The sequence below is a fragment of the Jaculus jaculus genome, chromosome 1 (genome assembly GCF_020740685.1).
Source record: "Jaculus jaculus isolate mJacJac1 chromosome 1, mJacJac1.mat.Y.cur, whole genome shotgun sequence".
NCBI lineage: Eukaryota > Metazoa > Chordata > Mammalia > Rodentia > Dipodidae > Jaculus > Jaculus jaculus.
This window is the reverse complement of record NC_059102.1, coordinates 230244881-230265924: the sequence shown is the minus strand read 5'-3', so window position 1 is coordinate 230265924 and position 21044 is coordinate 230244881. Positions and strand designations below refer to the sequence as shown.

The following is a 21044-nucleotide window of genomic DNA, read 5'->3' as shown; positions in this document are numbered from 1 at the left end:
AAAACACAAATTTTTCAAAAGGTCTGGTGAGTTGGCTTAGCAATTAAGGCAGTTGTTAGCAAGCCAAAGGACTCAAGTTCAGTTCCCCAGTACCCACATAAAGCCAGATGCACACGGTAATGCATGCATCTGGAGTTTGTTTGCAGTGCCTAGACTGTCTGGTGTGCCCATTCCATCTGCCTCCCTCACCTTCTCTCTCTGTCAAATAAATAAATAGATTAAATAAAAATAAAATAGAAGAAAGCAATAAAGAATAGAATGATCCCACTGTTTAGATCCCTGTACCTTTTACAACAAATGATGTTTTCTTTCGTAGATTAGCTTTATTTGCACATCGTGAAGATGGACCTGGTATCCCAGCAGAGATTAAACTTTTTGACATATTTTCACAACAGGTGGCTACTGTGATACAGGTTTGCATAACATTTCCTCTAGTTCTCAAAACTTTGAAACATACTTACTGCAAGAGCCTTTTGTAATTGTTTGAAATAAATTGTATGATTTTCTTAAACATTCCAGTCTAGACAAGACATGCCATCAGAGGATGTTGTCTCCTTACAAGTCTCCCTCATTAATCTTGCCATGAAATGTTACCCTGATCGTGTGGACTATGTTGATAAAGTTCTAGAAACAACAGTGGAGATATTCAATAAGCTTAACCTTGAACAGTAAGTCTAAGTTACATTAAAAAAAAAATCTTAGCACTTTTTTTGTTCTTGGTTTTTCTCACTTGCTCTTTGAAATGTTAGCAGTTTGTCTTGTTTGAAGCGTAAGTTAAGATTGTCATGATTGGTGCTGATCAGGGCCAAGAGTTTTACTTGTTTGTATACTATAGTGAAGTCATGACCCACTTCAAAGTGCAGTGTCTCCAGTTCAGAGCCCTTTCCATGTGTCAGCAAGCTAGTTTTTAAACTGATAGGGAAACTTTTACATAAAGCAGTATTTTCCTCAGAAGGGGTTTCATGCAACAAAGTGAATTGTGAAAAACATGAGTACATGTATACTTGAGGTGTAACATTGATTTAAGTGGGTTTTTTGTTTGTTTTTGGTTTTTTTTTTTTAGCTTTAGTTTTTATAGTATTAGGGAAAGAACTACACTGCTTCCTTCAAGAAGCTTCCGCAGCCATGCTCTTCTAGACCTGTGGCCACTGTGGGCAGTGTTATTGCTGTAATCTTTTCCCCACCAGAGCTCCCTCCCTGGTCACGCTCTTGAATTGAGTCAAGTTGAGCACTCTTTTCCTTCTCCCACCCACCTGAAGTTCAGCTACATCAGGAAATTTATTTTCCTTTACCTTTTTTATTTTTTGGTGTCTGCATGTTTGTATGGTTTGTGTGTGTAAGAGAGTATGTGTGGGCATGTGTACCAGTGTACACATGTGGAGGGACAACTTCAGGTGTGAGTTTATGCCTTTCACCTTCTTTGAGGCAAGGTCTTTCATTCACTGATGATTTTACTAGGCTATAACTGGCTTGTAAGTTTCTGGAAGATTCTCATGTCTTTACCTCCCTTCTTACCACTGAAATTACAGACACTTACCACAGTGTGCAGCTTTACATGGTTTCTGGGGATCCAAGCTCAGTAGTACAATAGCTGGGTCAAATGGTAGTTATATTTTTAGTTTTTTGAGAAACCTCCACACTGATTTCTGTTGTGGATACATCAGTTTACACTGCCACAGTGAATGCAGAGATTTCTTTTCCCACATCCTCTCCAAAATTTGTTGTCCTTAGTGTTCTTTCTTGTTAAAAGTATTTGTTAGGTGGGTGTAGTGCTGTATCCATTTAATCCCAGCACTTGGGAGGTATAGGTAAGAGGATTGTTGTGGGTTTGAGGCTAGCGTGGTACTACTAGGTCAGCCTGGGCTAGAGTGGAACCCTGCCTCAGGAAAAAAAAAAAAAAAAAGGGAGCTGGAAAGATGGCTAAGCAGTTAAGGCACTTGGCTGTGAAGCCTAATGATTGGGATTCAGTTCTCTAGTACCCCATAAAGCCTGCTGCACAAAGTGGCACATTCATTAGGAGTTTGTAGTGGCTGGAGACCCTCGCACACCCATTCTGTCTGTCTGTCTGTCTGTCTCTGTCTCACTGTACTTGCAAATAATAAAATATATATTTTTTATTTTTTTGTTTATTTTTATTTATTTATTTGAGAGCAACAAATAGAATGAGGCAGACAGAGAGAGAGTGGACACACCAGGGCCTCCAGCCACTGCAAACGAATTCCAGACGTGTGCGCCCCCTTGTGCATCTGGCTAACGTGGGTCCTGGGGAATTGAGCCTCGAACTGGGGTCTTTAGGCTTCATAGGCAAGTGCTTAACCGCTAAGCCATCTCTCTAGCCCTAAAATATATTTAAGTATTTATTGTTCGTATGTATGGCCACACATGCCATGATACACCTGTGGAGGTATGTGAGTGTTCCACCTTGTTTAATACAGGGTCTCTTGCAAACTAACCACCCAGTTGCCAACTGTCAGATTAACTGGCTTGGGAGCTTGGGATTCTGCCTCAACTTCTCGTCATAGGCACCTTGAGATCAAGATGCATGCACCACTTTACATCCGGCTTTATGAGGGCGCTAGAAAATTGAATGTGGACCTGTAGGCTGTACAAACAAGTGCCTTTAAACTCTTATTAGTTATTTTCACTTTGCTATGACCAAAGTCCATGACAAAAGCAGTCATAAGTCTCTACCTGTACAACCTGTTAGTGAATTGGAAACTATTCCCAACAAAGCAGTGGTAGGTGAATAATAAGTATGTTTATCCTCTTTTTCATTTTTAATTTTCTTCATGTATATGAGTGTGTGCTGTGGATACATGTGCACTTGTATGTTTGTATATCTGGAGGCCAGAGGTTGATGCCTGATGTCTTTCATTGTTTCTGCTTTCCAAACTCTTAGATTATAAGCAGACCACTATGGCAACCTAGCATTCACATGGGTGCTGGGGATCTGAACTCAGTTCTTTACATGTGAATAGTAAATGCTTTATCCACTGAGCTGTCTTTCCAGATCCCCCACCTTTTGTTTAGAGAGTGGGAAATCTTACTAATGAAGTCCATACTGGCCTAGAATATGTGATCCTCTTCTCTTAGCCTCCTAAGTGCTGGATTACAGGTGTGGGCCACCAAACCTGGCTATCTTTATCCTCCTATTTTTTTTTTTTTTTTTGAGAATCATTTATTTATTTGAAAGAGAAAGAGGCAGATACAGGATGAGTGCACCAGGGCCAACAGCCGCTGCAAATGAATGCCAGATGTATGCGCCATCTTGAGCATCTCTGGCTTACATAGGTCCTGGGGAATCGAACACAGGTCCTTTGGCTTTGCAGACTAAACCATCCCATCTCTCCAGCACCCATCTTTATCCTTTTTTTTTTTTTTTTTTAGTTTTTCAAGGTAGGGTCTTGCTGTAGCCCAGGCTGACCTGGAATTCACTATGTAATCTCAGGTGGCCTCAAACTCACAGCGATCCTCCTACCTCCGCCTCTCGAGTGCTGGGATTAAAGGCATGTGCCACCAGGCCCAGCCTATTCTATTCTATTCTTTTTTTTTTTTTTTTTTTTTTTTTTTTTTTTTTTGAGGTAGGGTCTTACTCTAGCTCAGGCTGACCTGAAATTCACTACATAGTCTCAGGGTGGCCTTGAACTCACAGCAATCCTCCTACCTGCCTCCTGAGTGCTGGGATTAAAGGCATGCACCACCATGCCTGGCTTCTTTATCCTCTTGAAAGAAAGTCATTGGAACATTTGGGGAAAGAAGAAAAATGAATATCGATCATTTTCTCAATGTACTTGACCAATTTCTTTCAATATGTAAATGAAAAATATTTAATTTCTATGAAATGTGCTGTTTTTCTCTTTGTAGTATTGCTACCAGTAGTGCAGTTTCAAAGGAGCTCACCAGACTTTTGAAGATACCTGTTGATACATACAACAATATTTTAACAGTCTTGAAATTAAAACATTTTCACCCGCTCTTTGAATATTTTGACTATGAGTCCAGAAAGAGCATGAGTTGTTATGTGCTTAGTAATGTTCTGGATTATAACACAGAAATTGTCTCTCAAGACCAGGTAAGCAAATATCAACATGCTGTTTGGGAGAAATAGTGCAGCTGGGATTTTAGAGCTTGAGCCTTAAGTGCATGGTAAATAGGGAAGATATTTAGTTATAAGTAGTTTATTTGTTTTGCAAATTCAAAGATTACAGGTGTATACAGAGTTATTAAGCACGACTGATTCTACCAGAAAGAGAATAACCATTGCTGATTAACATTTGGTGCATCTCCAGAATTTTGTCTATGTATGTATTGATTGACATTGTGTGTCAACTTTCTTACAAATAATTAATAGAATTCCATAACTTCTACAACAAGAAGCTTTTGACAGTATCTTTATATGCTAATGGTCCCACCTCAGTGTCTTTCCTGTGTCTCTCATGTTGCAGGTAGATTCCATAATGAATTTGGTGTCCACATTGATTCAGGATCAGCCAGACCAACCTGTAGAAGACCCTGATCCAGAAGACTTTGCTGATGAGCAAAGCCTTGTAGGCCGTTTCATTCATCTTTTGCGGTCTGATGACCCTGATCAGCAGTACTTGGTATGAGTTACTGTGACCTTTCATCACTCCTAATGAGTACACAGGTGCTCAAGTGGCAGAGCTGAGGAGATGGCACAGCCAGTAAGAGCACTTGCTATGCAAGCATGAGGGCCTAAGACCATCTTGAGTTTGAATTGCTAGCACCCACATAGAAAGTTAGACATGGCTCCATATGACTGTAATCCCAGTCCCTGTGGGGAGCAGAGATTGGAGAATCACTGAGGCTTGTGAAAATGCCAGCTCCAGGTTCAGAAAAAGAGACTGCATCTCAAGGAAATTTGTGACTGAGAGGGCCAAGGGATGGAACCCAATGTTCTCTGGCCTCCATATGTATGTGCATACAAAAGAAGGAATGCTAGGGCTGGAGAGATGGCTTAGTGGTTAAGGTGTTTGCCTGTAAAGCCAAAGGATCCCAGTTCAACTCTCCAGGACCCATGTAAGCCAGATGCACAAGGGCACATGTGTCTGGAGTTCGTTTGCAGTGGCTGGAGTCCCTGGTGTGCCCATTCTCTCTCTCCCTCTCTTAAATAAATAAATAAAAATAAAAGTTTTAAAAATAAGAAGGAATGCTGAAAGAGTATAATAGAAATTTTGTTTTAATTAAAATGGTTTTGAAAAAAAAATGCAACTAAAAGTTCAAGGCATCCATGCACTTTTATCTTTTTTTGGAGGCATGGTTTCACTCTAGCACAGGCTGACCTGGAACTCAGTCTGTAGCTCAGGTTGGCTTTGAACTCATGTCGATCCTACTACCTCAGCTTCCTGAGTGCTGGGACTAAAGGCATGTACCGCCATGTCTGGCATATTTTATATTTGTGTTTATTTAATAATTGATTGATAGACAAAGGGTCTCACTGTGTACCCAAGCTGCCCTCATATGATCTTCCTGCCTCAGTGTTCTGAATGCTGGGAGCTGGGATTTTTGTCTGGTTTTTTTTTTTTTTTTTTTTGGTGGGGGGTGGATTGTGTGTGCATGTGCATGCAGGCTAGAGGTTGACATTGGAGGATCTTCCTCAATTACTCTTCACCTTATTTTGAGGTGGGGACTCTCACTGAATCTGGAGCTCAGATTGGGCTACAGGTATTTTAGTTTCTTTTGAAAAAAAAAAAAAGTCTTGGATTGTGGAGATTGATCAGTGGTAAAGACCCACATTCAATTCCTCAGGTCCCACGTAAGCCAGATGCACAAGTTAGTACATGTATCTGGAGTTTGCAGTGGCTGGAGGCCCTGGAACACCCATTCTCTCTCAAATAAGAACAAAAAAAATTTTTTTTAGTTGAGAAAAAGTCTTAAGAATTTCTTTTTTAAATATTTATGTGTGTGTGTGCACACGCATGTGTGTATATGAGTCATCAGGGTTTACATGAGTGGCTAGGGAATTGAATCTGGGCTGGAAGGCTTTTCAAGCAAGAGGCTTTAACTGCTGAGTTATTTCCCTAACCCCTCAATTTCTTTTTGAAACATGTATCGCTTTCAAAAATGTTCACTTATCATAACAAACTTTGATGTTAAAGAAACAAACCTGGAAAAGCTCAACCAAAACTATGTACAAATTGCCATAAATAAATCTCTTTGTATGCTAATTGAAAAAAATTTAGCCATGTATGGTGGCATATCCCTTTAATCCTAGCACTCAGGAGGATGAAGTAGTAAGATTGTCATGAGTTCAAGTCCAGCCTGGAGCTACAGATCAAATTCTAAGACAGCCTAGGCTAGAGTGAGACCCTACCTTGATAAAACAAACAAAAAATAAACACAATCATAGTTATCTATCAAGTACTGTTTATAATAGTGAAATAAAATTAACATCCTTGGGCTGGAGAGATGCTTAGCGATTAAGGTGCTTGCCTACAAAGCCAAAGGACCCAGGTTCAATTCCTCAGGGTCCACATAAGCCAGATGCACAAGGTGGTGCATGCATCTAGAGTTCATTTGCAGTGGCTAGATGCCCTGGTGCACCATTCTTCCCTCTCTTTCCTTTCCCCAGGACCCACATAAGCCATTTGCACAAGGGGGTGTGTGCATGCATCTGGAGTTCGTTTGCAGTGGCTGCAAGCCCTGGCATGCCCATTCTCTTTCTCCTTGCCTAAATCTCTCTCTCTCTCTCTCTCAAATAAATAAAATATTTTTAGAAAATGAAAAGAGAAGCTTCTCTAACCAAAAGTAAGAGTAGCATTAATATATAAATATGAACATTAAGCTTACAGGGCAGTTTGGTGAGCATAACATGTGCATTTAGCCAGACGAGCAGACTTTATACCCCTAAGGCTCATAACCTCCCCTGCCATAGGCTTAAAAATATATATATTATTTATTTATTTAACAGAGGAAGAGGCAGAGAGAGAGAGTGAGCACATTAGGGCCTCCAGCCACTGCATACGAACTCCAGACGCATGTGCATCTGACTCATGTGGGTCCTGGGGAATTGCACCGGGGCCCTTAGGCTTTGCAGGCAAATGCCTTACCTGCTAAGCCACTTCCCCAGCCCCTGCCATAGGCTTTTGATTAAGTTTTCAATACCAAGCATGTATTCCCTCCCATAGAGCAGGCCTCCAGTCCAATTAGAGAGCAGTTGGTTTCTCCCAGAACAGACATGTCACTGTTATACTCGTTCAGTCAATTTGGCCTATCTGGCAAAACTTGAGGCTTCTGGTGTCCACTGTTTTCACTGCTAATGACTTGTGACTCCCATAGGACGGCATGCAGTGCAGCTTTTTCAGCTCTCAGTTGGCTAGTCTACAGGCAAGAGGTTTTCAGCTCAGCCCCAGCTTGATTTCTCAGTGACAGAGGTGTTTCTTTTGCTGAGGATATTTTTTGATATCTGGGGCCTTCTGCTATTCCATATGAGTTTTGAGATTATTTTTCCTGTCTCTGAAAAATGATTCTGGGATATTTTTTTTTAACATTATTTATGAGAGGGAGAGAGAGATGGGCATGCCAGGACCTCTAGCCACTGCAAATGAACTCCAGATGTATGTACCATCTTGTGCACCTGGCTTATGTATGTAGTGGGGAATCAAACTTGAGTCCTTAGGCTTTGCTGGCAAGTGCCTTAACTGCTAAGTCATCTCTCCAGCCCGATGCTGGGATTTTTATTGATACTGCATTGAATGTGTATGTTGCTTTTGGTAGAATTGCCATTTTCACAATACTCTACCTATCCAGGAGCATAGAAGGTCATTCCATCTTCTCATGCCCTCCTCAATTTCTTCATTTACTATGTTTCTATGTATGAGAGAGAAAGAATTAATTTTATTTTTTATTGCATATCACATGTGGTAGTCAGGTACTTTGTCTTCCACAAGCTCCAAAGGAGATTGCATGTTCTGTCATGTCCAAAAAATGGTTATGAATTAGGAAGTATCTTCTAATAGTATACTACTGTGGAATATATGGTTTTGGTTTTCACTCGTGGTTGTGTGTAATGTGGTATGTGTATTTAGTGTATGCATGTGTATATGCTCTTGTGTCCATACACTCACCTGCAGCAGGGTTCACTGGCCTGGGGAAGCAAGATTGGCACACTGATCGAACCACTCTATGTACTCTTCCACTTGGTCTTGTTTTGAGCCTGAGTCTCCTTTTACTAGTTCTGGAGCTTGTGGGGCTCTGAAGGTTTTCGGGACTGGACTAGAGTTGTAGGCATGCATGTCCATGCTCAGCCGTTTTTACATGGGATCTGGAGATGGGAAGTAGGGCCGTCTCAGGCCTCCAAGTCCTCATGCTTGCTGGTAAAGGATGCGTACTTAACTGCTGAACCATCTTCAAGCCTTTTGTTTTGTTTTGTTTTGTTATTGAGGTAGGATGTCACTCTAGCTCTAGCTGACCTAGAATTCATTCTGTGGTCCAGAGTGACCTCAAACTCACGACGATCCTCTGCTTCAGCCTGTCAAGTGCTGGGATTAAAGGTGTGTGCCAGGTGTTACAGGTGTGAGCCATCATCCCTTGCTTGAAATATATATTTAATTTTTTTTTTTTTTCGGGTTGGAAAAATGGCTTAGCAGTTAAGGTGCTTGTCTGCGAAGGATAAGGACCTAGGTTTGATTCCCTAGTGCCCACATAAGCCAGGTGCACAAAATGGTGCATGCATCTGGAGTTCATTTGCAATGGCTAGAGACCCTGGCTACCTGTTCTCATTCAATCTCTCTCTCTCTCTTTTTCTTTCTGTAATAAATAAATTAGAAGTAAAATATAAGAAAAAAATTCTTTTTCTTTGTCAGATTTTGAACACAGCACGAAAACATTTTGGAGCTGGTGGAAACCAACGGATTCGATTCACACTGCCACCTTTGGTATTTGCAGCTTATCAGCTGGCTTTTAGATACAAAGAGAATTCTAAAGTGGTGAGTTTTACTTTTAAGTATGTCATTACATTTTTCCTTTTTCTTCTCTCTGAATGTTAATTTTGTACTGTAGAAAATTTAAAACATGCACAAAAATAGGTAATAGAATAAAGTCCCATTTGCACTAATCCCAATTCTTTACCTATCCTTCCTCACAGGATGTTGATAAGTCACACACTAGCTGAGGTATGACAAAAACACCTAGAAATAAAATCAGTTTTTATTTTACTTTATTTATTTAAATTATGTGGCTTTTTTGTTTTGTTTTGTTTTTCAAGGTAGGGTCTTACTGTAGCCCAGGCTGACCTGGAATTCACTTTGTAGTCTCAGGGTGGTCTCGAACTCATGGAAGTCTTCCAATGTCAGCCTCCCAAGTGCTGGAATTAAAGGAGTGCACTATCACACCTGGATTGAATCCATTTAAATTAAAGCTAGAACTTTTCCTAAAGTTCTGACCAAGTTAACTTGCCTAATGAAATGGCCCAGCATTGTATAATCATTTCACTCTAAAAACATAAAATTGAACAGTATCATGAATTGTGTGCAACTTTCATGTGAGTTTATTTATTCCTAAAACAGTCATAGTTTAAGTCATCGGTGGTATAATTTAAGGAAGATTCTTCAGTTTCATCAATTGGATTTATTTTAAGAAATAAAGTTGAAGCTGGGTGTGGTGGCACATGCCTTTAAACCCAGTACCTGGGAGGAGAGGTAGTTTCACCATGAGTTTGAAGCCACCCTGAGACTATATAGTGAATTCCAGGCCAGCCTGGACTAGAGTGAGACCCTACCTTGAAAAACCAAAAAAAAAAGAAAGAAAGAAAAATCAAGTAAACTTAGTTTTATAATACTTAAGAAAAAAGGTTTTACAGTACTCCTGTCAGCATGAATACAAGCATTTGTTCAGTATTTGTTAAGCTAGTTTTTAAGACTAGGTATTTGTGATTGTAACAATAAAAGTAGCCATATTAAAAACCTATAATAATGAAAGTGTTATGGAATTACTATACATACAGGTATACACTGGAACAGAACAGTAAGTCCAGAAAGAAACTGTTGCAGCTACCTTCACATTGTTGGGACACCCAACCAGAAGCTGCTGAGAGAAATTTCATGCTTAGAGATATCAGGGGAAGCTTCATCATGGCATAAGAAGCTGGCTCATTTCCTTATACATCAGCATAGGGAGAAATCAACACCCGCAGGCATGAGCAACCAAGCACAAACTGGCTCTTAACATACCTAGTAGGGTGGGACTCAAGATCCACCCCCCAGTGAATGCTGGCGCACTCCTTTCATCCTAGCACTTGGGAGGCAGAGGTAGGAGGATCGCCGTGAGTTTGAGGCCACCCTGAGACTATGTAGTGAATTCCAGGTTAGCCTAAGCTAGAGCAAGACCCTACTTTGAAAAAAAAATGTCTGAATCTATGGGAGACTTAGATTTACATTTAAACCACCACAAAAACCCAAGTGCATATGGTTAGATTATTTTAATCCTTATTACAATGCTGGGAATACACAGTTGAAAGGGCAGTCTCTTCAATAAATGATGATAGGAAAACTGGATATCCTTACTCAAAAGAATAGAGTTCAAGTTTGACTTTTATCTCATATCTTGTACAAAATTAAACTCAAAATGGACTGAAGACTTATAAAACATGAATAATAATAATAATAGATAATAATAATAGCTCCAACCAGAAAATATCCTTGACATTTGTTGCAGTTAGCTTTGCAGCTGTCAGAAAGCAACCAACCAAAAGCAGCTAATGGGTGGAGAGGGTTTATTTTGGCTTATAGACTTGAGGGGAAGCCCCATGATGACAGAGGGAAACATGGCATGAGCAGAGGCTGGGCATTACCTTCTGGCCAATAGTAGGTGGGAAACAACAGCCAGAAAGTGGTTCAAACACTCCAAGGGGAAGCTGGCTATAATATTCATAAGCTCACCCTCAACACACCTCCTTCGGTAAGAATCCAATTCTCAAATTGCCGTCAGCTAGTATTCAGAACACACGAGTCTATAGGGGACACCTCATTCAAACGAACACATTCCAGCCCTGACCCCATAAACTCACAACCATCCATGATGGAAAATGTAATGCATTCAGTTCAACTTTAAAAGTCCCTATAGAGTTTTTCAATCCTGATGCTGTTTAAACATTTCCATAATTTAAGGTCTCTTAAATGAACCATAATACCTAAACAAAAAATGCATAATGACACAGAATAAACATTCACACTACAGAAGATGGCATTGGGCATAACAAGGAAAAACTGAACCAATATATTATGTAAACAAACAGGGCAAATATCAAATTCTGTAACTCCCAAGTCTACCATCTGTAACCAGTGGTGAGTCTGTGGAGTTCAATTCCACTCCTCCAACTGGACTGCACAAAATCCCAGAGAAAAACTCCATCTGAGCTGGAAGTTCTTCCTGGCAGCCATCCCACAGTCCTGGCATCTCACTGGATCTCCACTGCAACCCACTGTTCATCCTCATGGCTCAATCAGGTCTCCATGCAGGGATTTACAACAACCCTGCCTCATATTGCCTGTGGCCATTTCAACAAATAAAACCACATGGCAAATCCAATGACCCACTCTTTTCTGCATTTGTTACACTCCATAGTACCAGCTGGGCTATCAACTTGTTAATCCGGGGGCAAATAAAGTCAACTTTGAAGATCAGGACACTTTCAGCATTCAGGTCTTTTACTTTCAAAAGAGTACACATTCTTTCTGCTTCTGCAATACAGGATAGCTGGCCCAATCTCAGTGGTTGTAATCTCTCAAATAATTGTAACTAAACCAAGCTATTACCTTTAGCCCAAAGCTTTCATTTCTTCCTGTGCCATATCCATGTGCTTACACCAGTCCATTTCTACGCACCACAGACTGTATAGGTTCTCAGGCTTAAGCATGCAGAACACAGCAAGCCTCTCATACAAACTGGGTGTATCCTAGTTCCTACCAAATTATTTCTTCCCTTCAAAAGCCAAGCCATAGTTCTTTCTTCCTGCATTAAAGTCTTTTCAACTCGGACAAGAATGGTCCATCAAACTCTGCCTTCAGCGCTACAAAGTGTTTCTTAGACCAAGGTTTGAAGTCCTCCCACATTCCTCCCACAAATCAGTTCCAAAAGGCCAGAGGCTATATAGGCAGGTTTATAGCAGTAGTGACTCCACTCGTGGTACCAATTTACTCTTGCAGTTTGCTTTGCATTGCTGGAAGAAAACACCTAACCAAAAGCAGCTGAAGGGAGGAGAAGGTTTGTTTTGGCTTATAGATTCAAGGGGAAGCTCCATGGTAGCAGGGGAAAACATGGCATGAGCAGAGGGTAGACTCACCTCCTGGCAACATCAGGTGGGCAGGAGAGTGTAACAAATACTGGCAAGTGGAAACTGGCTATACCATCCACAAGCCTGCCCCCAACAATATACTCTTCCACTAGGGATCCAGTGCTCAAATTTTATCAGTGGGGACAAGCATTAGGAACACATAAATTTATGGGGGACCCCTAATTCAAACCACTACAACATTGGTCTTGGCAGTGATTTTTCTAGGTACGATACCAAAAGCAAAAAGTGGAGACATGGGGGTCTAGGGAGATGGCTCAAAGGTTAAGGCACTTGCCTGTAAAGCCTAACAGCCAATGTTCACTTCCCCAGTCCCCTTGTAAGCCAAATACACAAAGTGGTGCATGTATTCAAAGTTTGTTTTCAGTGGCTGGAAGCCCTTGCACTCCCACATTCTCTCTCTCTAAGTATAAATACATAAAATATTCTTGAAAAGGGAGCACAGACACACTGCTAGTGGGAGTATAAATTAGCATGGGGATAGCTCAGTGGTAGAGTGCATGCTTAGCTTATACAAGGCCCCTGGGTTGATTCCCAGCACCCCCACTGCATTTAGAACTTCCATACAATTTCACAATCCTTAAGTCCCACTACTAGACAGGATATGAAGAGATCACCTGCACTCCCATGTTCATTGCAGCATTATTCACGGGGGCCATATATGACTGCATCTGTACATGCATAGTGAAAATAGAATGTGTGTATACATGTGAGTGTGCACAGTTACACTGGAATATTAGCCCTATGAAAGAGGCTGCCATTTGTGACAATGTAAATGAACCTTGAAGACCTTGTGCTCGGTGAGGTGAGCTGGCTGCCGCAAGATGACTACTACCTGACCTCACATGTCTGATGTTGGCATGTCTAGAGTAGACCAGGGGTTGCTGAGTTAAACAGACAATTATCAGATGCAAAAATTTTGGAGATCAAAAAAAGAAAAATTCAGGATTCCCCCTATCTGATGACAACTAGTGTGTACTATACTAAAGATTATGTGCTTGCATTACTGCACTTAATCCTTATAACAAGTCTGTCATCACTTAAAACTAAAAAGAATTTAGTGCTTTAACAAGAAATGAGGCAGATGTGGTGGCACAAGCTTTAATCCCAGCATTTGGGAGGAATGTTGTGAGTTTGAGGCCAGCCCGGGCTAGAGTGAGATCATACCTAGAACAAAGGAAGAAGAAAATAAATGTGGATGGTTTAATATAAAATGTCTAGCCTCACTAGTAATTACAGCAATGAACCTTTTTAGAAGAAAATTCAATCTTATAATAAAAATGAGAATCACCACATTTCTGTTTCTAGTAATCTGATAAGTAACTATAGTGCTTTAAAAAATGAAGTGATTCTGGGCTGAAGAGCTAGCCCAGTGGTTTAGGCATTTGCTTGCAAAGCCTAACAGCCTGGGTTCAATTCCTACGCTCACATAAAGCCAGAAGCACAAAGTAGAGCATATGTCTGGAGTTCTTTAGCAGTGGCAAAAGGCCCTGGTGTGCCCAATCTCTCATAACCTCTCCTTCTCTTTCTAGTTCCCTGCCTTGGCTTGCAAATAAATAATTAAAATGTTCTTTTAAAAAAATGCAGTGGGGCTGGAGAGATGGCTTAGCGGTTAAGCGCTTGCCTGTGAAGCCTAAAGACTCAGGTTCGAGGCTCGGTTCCCCAGGTCCCACGTTAGCCAGATGCACAAGGGGGCGCACGCGTCTGGAGTTCGTTTGCAGAGGCTGGAAGCCCTGGCGCACCCATTCTCTCTCTCTCCCTCTCTCTGTCTTTCTCTCTGTGTCTGTCGCTCTCAAATAAATAAATAAAAAAAAAATTTAAAAAATAAAAATAAAAAAATGCAGTGATTCTACTTCTAAGAATGTTTATTAATTTCAGTGCTGAGAATTGAATATAAGCCTTGTGCATTCACAATAAGCATTCTACCTCTGAGCTACATTTCCCAGCCAAAAGTCTCTTCACAAGTTTTTTTTTTCATCTTCCAATGCTGGGATTTGAATTTAGGGCCTTGTGCATGCTGGGAAATTGCTCTGTTAAGCCTAGTTTTAAGAATTTACACTAAGTAAATAATTGGGCTCTTGACATAGCATTGTATATATAGACCATTCATTGTGGATTTATAAATTGTTTCTAAAGGAGAATACTTGCAAGTAAATAACTAAAAATTTTTTTAAGATAAAAATTAAAGATAGCTGGGCATGGTGGTGCACACCTTTAATCCCAGCACTCGGGAGGCAGAGGTAGGAGGATCACCATGAGTTCAAGGCCACCCTGAGACTACATAGTGAATTGCAGGTTAGCCTGGGCTAGAGTGAGACCCTACCTTGAAAAACAAACAACAAAAAAACCAAAACCAAAATAAAAATAAAGATCAGTTTAATAAATTTGACTACACATGCAGTTGATAGAATATCTCCTTGTTAGAATAATATTAGATTACTTTTAGTATTTTAGTGAAAGCTATTAGGAAAAAATATGGAAAGAAAAGTTATATTATTTGCAGTAGCTGGATGTGGCGGCTTACACCTTTAGTCTTAGGACTTGGGAGGCAGAGGTAGGAGGATTGCTGTGTTTTGAGGCCAGTCTGGGACTACATAGTGAATTCTAGGTCAGCCTATATAAAGCAAAACCCTCAAAAAAAAAAAAAAATTTAATTTTCAAAATTCCTTTGTGTATTTTCCTAATCTCCAACTTGAGGATGTGTTTCCTCCTTCCCTCCCTCTCTTTCTTTCCAGGTCAAGTCCTACACTAGCCTAGGCTAAATGAGAACTCTCTCTGTAGTTCCAGGCTGTCGTCTCACTCCTGCTATCTCAGCTGGGACTGAAGGCATGTGCCACAATACCCAGTTTGTTCTGCTTGTTTGCATATTCTCATTCTTGTATTTTCTTTCTTTTTAATTGTTATTGTTTTGTTGTTTTTTTTTTTTTTTTGAAGCAGGATCTGACTATGATCCTGTCTGACCTGGAACTCACTCTATAGCCCAGGCTGGCCTCAAACACTCAGGAATCCTCTTAACCCAGCCTCCCAAGTGCTGGGGTTAAAGGTGTGTGCTGCCATGTCTAGTTTGTGTTGCTTTTCAAATTAGAAACCATAATGTGAATAGTAAAGGCAGCAGCCTCAGATGGATGTTTTAAAGAAGATCTGGGTATAGAAAGCCTAAGGACCCAGGTTTGGTTCCCCAGGACCCACATAAGCCAGATGCACATGGTGGTGCATACGTCTGGAGTTTGTTTTCAGTGATTAGAGGTCCTGGCATGCCCATATTTTCTTCCTGTCTCTCAAATAAATTAATATAGTACATATAATTTTAAAATCTGGTTGGTTTACTTGTGTAGTCCATATGTGAGACTGCCGAAAAATGACAGGAAAACTATGAGCTCAACTTCACTGCTTTTACTTGCAGGTTCCATTATAAGTTTCAGTAAAATAAGCCAATCTTGAACTTGAAGTAATATAAGATAATTTTTTTGTTTGTTTTAGGATGACAAGTGGGAAAAGAAATGCCAGAAGATTTTTTCATTTGCTCACCAGACGATCAGTGCTTTAATCAAAGCTGAGCTGGCTGAATTACCACTGAGACTCTTTCTTCAAGGAGCTCTGGCTGCTGGAGAAATTGGGTTTGAAAATCATGAAACAGTAGCATATGAATTTATGTCCCAGGTAAAGATCTGTTCTTGCATTTGTCTGGTTTTACAGAGTTCAGTCACTTGCTTGTTTTCTGGTGGTGATGCATGTGGCCTTACTCTTACCATGTAATACAACTTTCTCCAGACATTGGAACCTCTTGTGTGATTCAGTTGCTAGGACCTAAGAAAACACAAGATTTCCAATGGGTCTTGGTGAAAGTATTTCTTGGAAAAAAACTTTATATTGTCAGTTAAGTTTGAGAAGCTCGGTTGGAACAGAGCTGGAATAGGCCTCTTTATTGTAAGCTGCCACAGTCCTTCCCATCTTTGCTGTTTGTGCACAGTGTGTTCTGATGTGAGGAGACTACAGGATGGCTCATAGAGTGGAAACTGCCCCAGTGGATGGTTGGTCCCTAACTGTCCTTTCTGCACTGCATCCACCAGGCATTTTCTCTCTATGAAGATGAAATCAGTGATTCCAAAGCCCAGCTGGCTGCCATCACCTTGATCATTGGTACCTTTGAGAGGATGAAGTGCTTTAGTGAAGAGAATCATGAGCCCCTGAGGACTCAGTGTGCACTTGCTGCATCAAAACTGCTGAAAAAACCTGACCAAGGTCGAGCTGTGAGCACCTGCGCGCATCTCTTCTGGTCTGGCAGAAACACAGACAAAAATGGGGAGGAGGTAAGGTCACTTCCATCGTGTTACAGGAGAGAGGGTTGTTAACAGGATTGGTTATGTGAGCCTTGTGATCTGGAATTGAAACATTTGGGCACTTGGAAACTTGACAAAGACAGTTGCTTTGATTTGCTAAAAAATGAGTGGAGCCAAGCAGGGTAGTGCATGTCTTTAATCCCAGCACTCGGGAGGCAGAGGTAGGAGGATCGCCATGAGGTCGAGGCCAAACTGAGACTCCATAGTGAAGTTCTGGTCAGCCTGGGCTAGAGTGAGACCCTACCTTGAAAAACAAACTAACAAAAAAAAAAGTGGATGGTAACGTTGAGCACCTCACCCTGTGGGAAGGCTCACTTTTGTGGTCATTAATCTTCTCTATATTTTTCTGCCCTTTAACTTTAGCTTCATGGAGGCAAAAGGGTCATGGAGTGCCTAAAGAAAGCTCTAAAAATAGCAAATCAGTGCATGGACCCCTCTCTACAAGTACAGCTTTTTATAGAGATTCTGAACAGATATATCTATTTTTATGAGAAAGAAAATGATGCGGTAAGTCAACTAGTAGCATTGTTGGTGAACTACCATCTTCCTTTTGTGCTCGGGGTGAGCGACTTCATTCATTCATGAAAGCTGACCACAGAACTCACCCACTGGCTTCTTTGCTTCTCCTTTGCAGAGATGTGTCTTAATGTGCATGTGACAAATGCTAGATACATATTGCCAACTAGTAGGCTGGTTTATCATGTAAGAAATCAAAATTTTTCCTAAATATGTGGTCCTTTAGGATTACAGTGTCGGGCACGATTTGTAAGTTAGATAAAGTTTGGGGTTGTTGTTGATAGTACTATTATATTTCTTTTGCTTTTTGTTACTCTATTTTGAACTTTTTATTTTTTCTTAATAGTTTTTGCTTAAACGAGGAATCATGTTCTCATTTCATTTTTTCATAGTTACCGAGGTATTTGATGAGAGTAATGCTCATTCTTCAGAATAGCATTATTTATCTTTGTGATACATGCTTGACCGTGCAACTGTACTTTTTTTTTTTTTTTTTGTAGGTAACAATCCAGGTTTTGAACCAGCTAATCCAAAAGATTCGAGAAGATCTCCCAAATCTTGAGTCCAGTGAAGAAACAGAGCAGATTAACAAACATTTTCATAACACACTAGAGCATTTGCGCTTAAGGCGGGAATCACCAGAGTCTGAGGGGCCAATCTATGAAGGTCTCGTCCTTTAAAAGAAGGCAATTCACCATACTTCTGTCCACATCCATCCGAAAGGTTTATTAATAGGTCTCCCTTCCATAGATTGTGCCTTTCAGAAATGCTGAGGTGGGCCTCCTGTTCCTTACCTGTGATGTATTTTACCCAGCACCTCCAGACACCTTCAGGACCTTAAGAAAGTTATTCACTGCATAATTGTTTAAGTCTGTCTGTCTGATCACCCCAAGTAGCATGACTGATCTGTTTAAGTTTCCTGTGATCTGTGAAAAACAAACAAAAAAACACTTATCTTGGCTACTAATGAAGCTCTTTTTTCTTGTTTTGTTTTGTTCTGTTTTCATTGTTAATTGTGTATTTCTTCCTTACTTCGGAGTACTTACCCAAAAGTATTTGTTTCTTTGTTCTATATTCCCATTTGAGATTAATTTAGAGGAAAGGAATACTGTATGTAAAAATTCAGCTTGGGCTTTTCCCTGAATGCAAGTTAAGCCTATGTGTAATATTTTCCTTAAAACTAGAATATATTAATGCATGTTTGAGAATTTTAAAACACCATGGTCAAAAGCAGAAGCTATATTTTGCATTTTTAGACTTTGCCATCCATTGAGAACCTTAGTTGTCCTCTGGACACATTTATCAACATAATTTGATTCTAAATAGTATCAAATAGAAATTTTGTGACCTGTTTAATTTATGTATAACCTCCATTATTATGAATTTAATAGGAATTGCATCACAATTATGACTTTTTTCATCAGTGAAATAATAAAAGTTCTATTAACAATTTTGCACCTTTTTTCTTTTTCCTACTGTCTTCATAAAAGGAACTAGAAAGGCTGTGGAGTGTTATATTATCTCATGTTTGTAGAGCTCACTTATTTAACTCTTGTTATAATCATTTAGGGAAGCAGGCACCATCTACTGTTTCAGACATTTATATCTATTTGCTGTCCTTAGTCTCACCTGCTTTTCCTAAGGCATGATGAATTCTCATGAACTCCGTAAAGGTTCACCACCTATGTTAGTTATCTACTGTGTAACAGTTATCCCCAAACTGAAAACAGTCAACATTCACCTCACCATTGCCTGAATTTAGCATCTGGGAGCAGCTTAGCTGGGGTTCTGGGTCCATGTGTCTCATCACATCTTTGGATAGGGCTGCTCACATCTGAAGGTTTCATTAGGACTGACTTCTGAGTGCACTCACATAACTTAGCTCAGAGGGCAGGAACTCAGTTTCTAACCTCTGACCTTTTCCATGGTGCACCTTACAGGCCCTCCTAACATGGCAGCTGACTTGCCCAGAATAAGCCCAGAAAGAGCAAAGATGAAACCACAAAGCTTTTTGATGACCTAATCTTGGAAGTGACATATGCACTTTTTGCCTTATTCCATGTAAGTCAGTTAGTCTAGCCCACACTCAAGGGGAATTAAGGTGTACCTTTTATTTTTTAGTTTTTGTTTCATGTGTGTGTGTAGTGTGTTGATATACACGTGGAGGCCAGAGGTTGATGTCTGGTCTCTTCCTCAATCACACTCTGCCTTATTTATTGAAATGCTCTCTCATTTGAACCTTAAGAGCTAAGCAATTTTTGTTAGTCTAGCTAGCCAGCTTGCCCTGAGCATCTCCTATCTGCACCTCCACATGCTAGGAGAGCAGGTGAGCCAGTGGCCATTTCCATGCATGTGTGCTCGGAATCTGAACTTGGGTCCTCATGCTTGTGTGGCAAGCACTTGACTGGCTGAGCCATCTCCCCAGTCTGCCCTCAGTATTTTTGCCAGCGTCTAGACTTGGCCAGCCTGAACCTGCCGATGGCCTATGTGTGTTTCAGCATGCCTTGCTCAAATCAAACCTGGTGATACAGAGACTGTCACTGCTTTTCTTTTTTTTCCATCTATAGTTTTGACAAATTCGTAATTTAGGTGACCATTGCTACTATGTAGTTTTGGGGTTTTTTTTGTTTTTTTTTCTGGGCCCTCTGTTCTATTCAATTAATTTACTTGCCGACCTCTGTGCAGTATCTTGCTGTTTTTTTATTTATGGCTCTAGTATAGTTTGAGATCAGGTATTATGATTCATTCAGCATTACATTTCTGCTTAGGACTGTTTTCAAATTCAGGGTCTTTTTGTGCTTCCATATGAATCTTAGGTTTGTATTCCCTAGCTCTGAATAAAGTCGTGAAAACTTTGATGAGGATTATATTAAATGTGTTGATTGTTTTTGATAATATGGTAATATACCTTTTTACACTGCTACCAATCCCTGAGTGTGGGAGCTCTTCTTATCTTGTAGTATCTTCAATTTTTGTCAGAAGTTTTTTATTTTTTTTTAATTTATTTATTTGAGAGCGACAGACACAGAGAGAAAGACAGATAGAGGGAGAGAGAGAGAATGGGCGCGCCAGGGCTTCCAGCCTCTGCAAACGAACTCCAGACACGTGCGCCCCCTTGTGCATCTGGCTAACGTGGGACCTGGGGAACCGAGCCTCGAACCGGGGTCCTTAGGCTTCACAGGCAAGCGCTTAACCACTAAGCCATCTCTCCAGCCCTGTCAGAAGTTTTTAAAAAATTATTTATTATTTATTTGCAGGGAGAGCTAAAGACAGAGAGAGTGAAATGGGTGTGCCAGGGCCTCCTGCCACCTTAAACAAACTAAATGCATGTGCCATTTTGTGCATCTGGCTGTACATGGGTACTAGGGAATTGAACCCAGGCTGTCAGGTTTTACAAGCAAGCACCTTTAACACTGAGCCATCTCTCCAGCCCATTTATATGGTTTTTGTTCCTTTACATTACCTTATTGCTCAGGCTAAGACTTCAAGAAGAGTATTGAATAAGTAGAGAAAGTTGCCAGGCATGGTGGCACACGCCTTTAATCCCAGCACTCAGGTGGCAGACGTAGGAGGATCTCTGAGAGTTCAAGGCCTCCCTGAGACTCCATAGTGAATTCCAGGACAGCCTGAGCTACAGTGAGACCCTACCCTGAAAAACAAAACAAAAAAAAAGAGTACCCTTATGTTCTAGATTTAGAGGCAATACTTTCAGTTTCCCTGCTTAGTGTAATGCTAGCCATAGGTTTGTTGTACATAGCCTTTATTAAGTTAAGGTGTACTCCTTTGATTCAGGGTTTTGATTATGAAGGATGTTGACTTTGCAAAGGCTTTTTCTACATCTACTGAGATGATCATGTAATTTCTGTCATATTTATGTATAT

At 40.4% G+C, this 21044-nt stretch overlaps 1 protein-coding gene across 1 annotated transcript in view; it reads left to right on the top strand.

Moving 5' to 3' along the window:
• Vps35 (VPS35 retromer complex component) overlaps positions 1-18613 on the top strand; it is a 45530-nt gene extending 26917 nt beyond the window's left edge. The window contains exons 9-17 of the mRNA XM_004664830.3: positions 317-413; positions 520-668; positions 3865-4072; positions 4446-4601; positions 8823-8945; positions 15788-15967; positions 16378-16617; positions 17011-17154; positions 17664-18613. Of these exons, the coding sequence (XP_004664887.1) occupies positions 317-413; positions 520-668; positions 3865-4072; positions 4446-4601; positions 8823-8945; positions 15788-15967; positions 16378-16617; positions 17011-17154; positions 17664-17843 (1477 nt within the window). The 3' untranslated portion in view covers positions 17844-18613. The remainder of the gene's footprint in view (positions 1-316; positions 414-519; positions 669-3864; positions 4073-4445; positions 4602-8822; positions 8946-15787; positions 15968-16377; positions 16618-17010; positions 17155-17663) is intronic.
• Positions 18614-21044: the final 2431 nt, after the last annotated feature.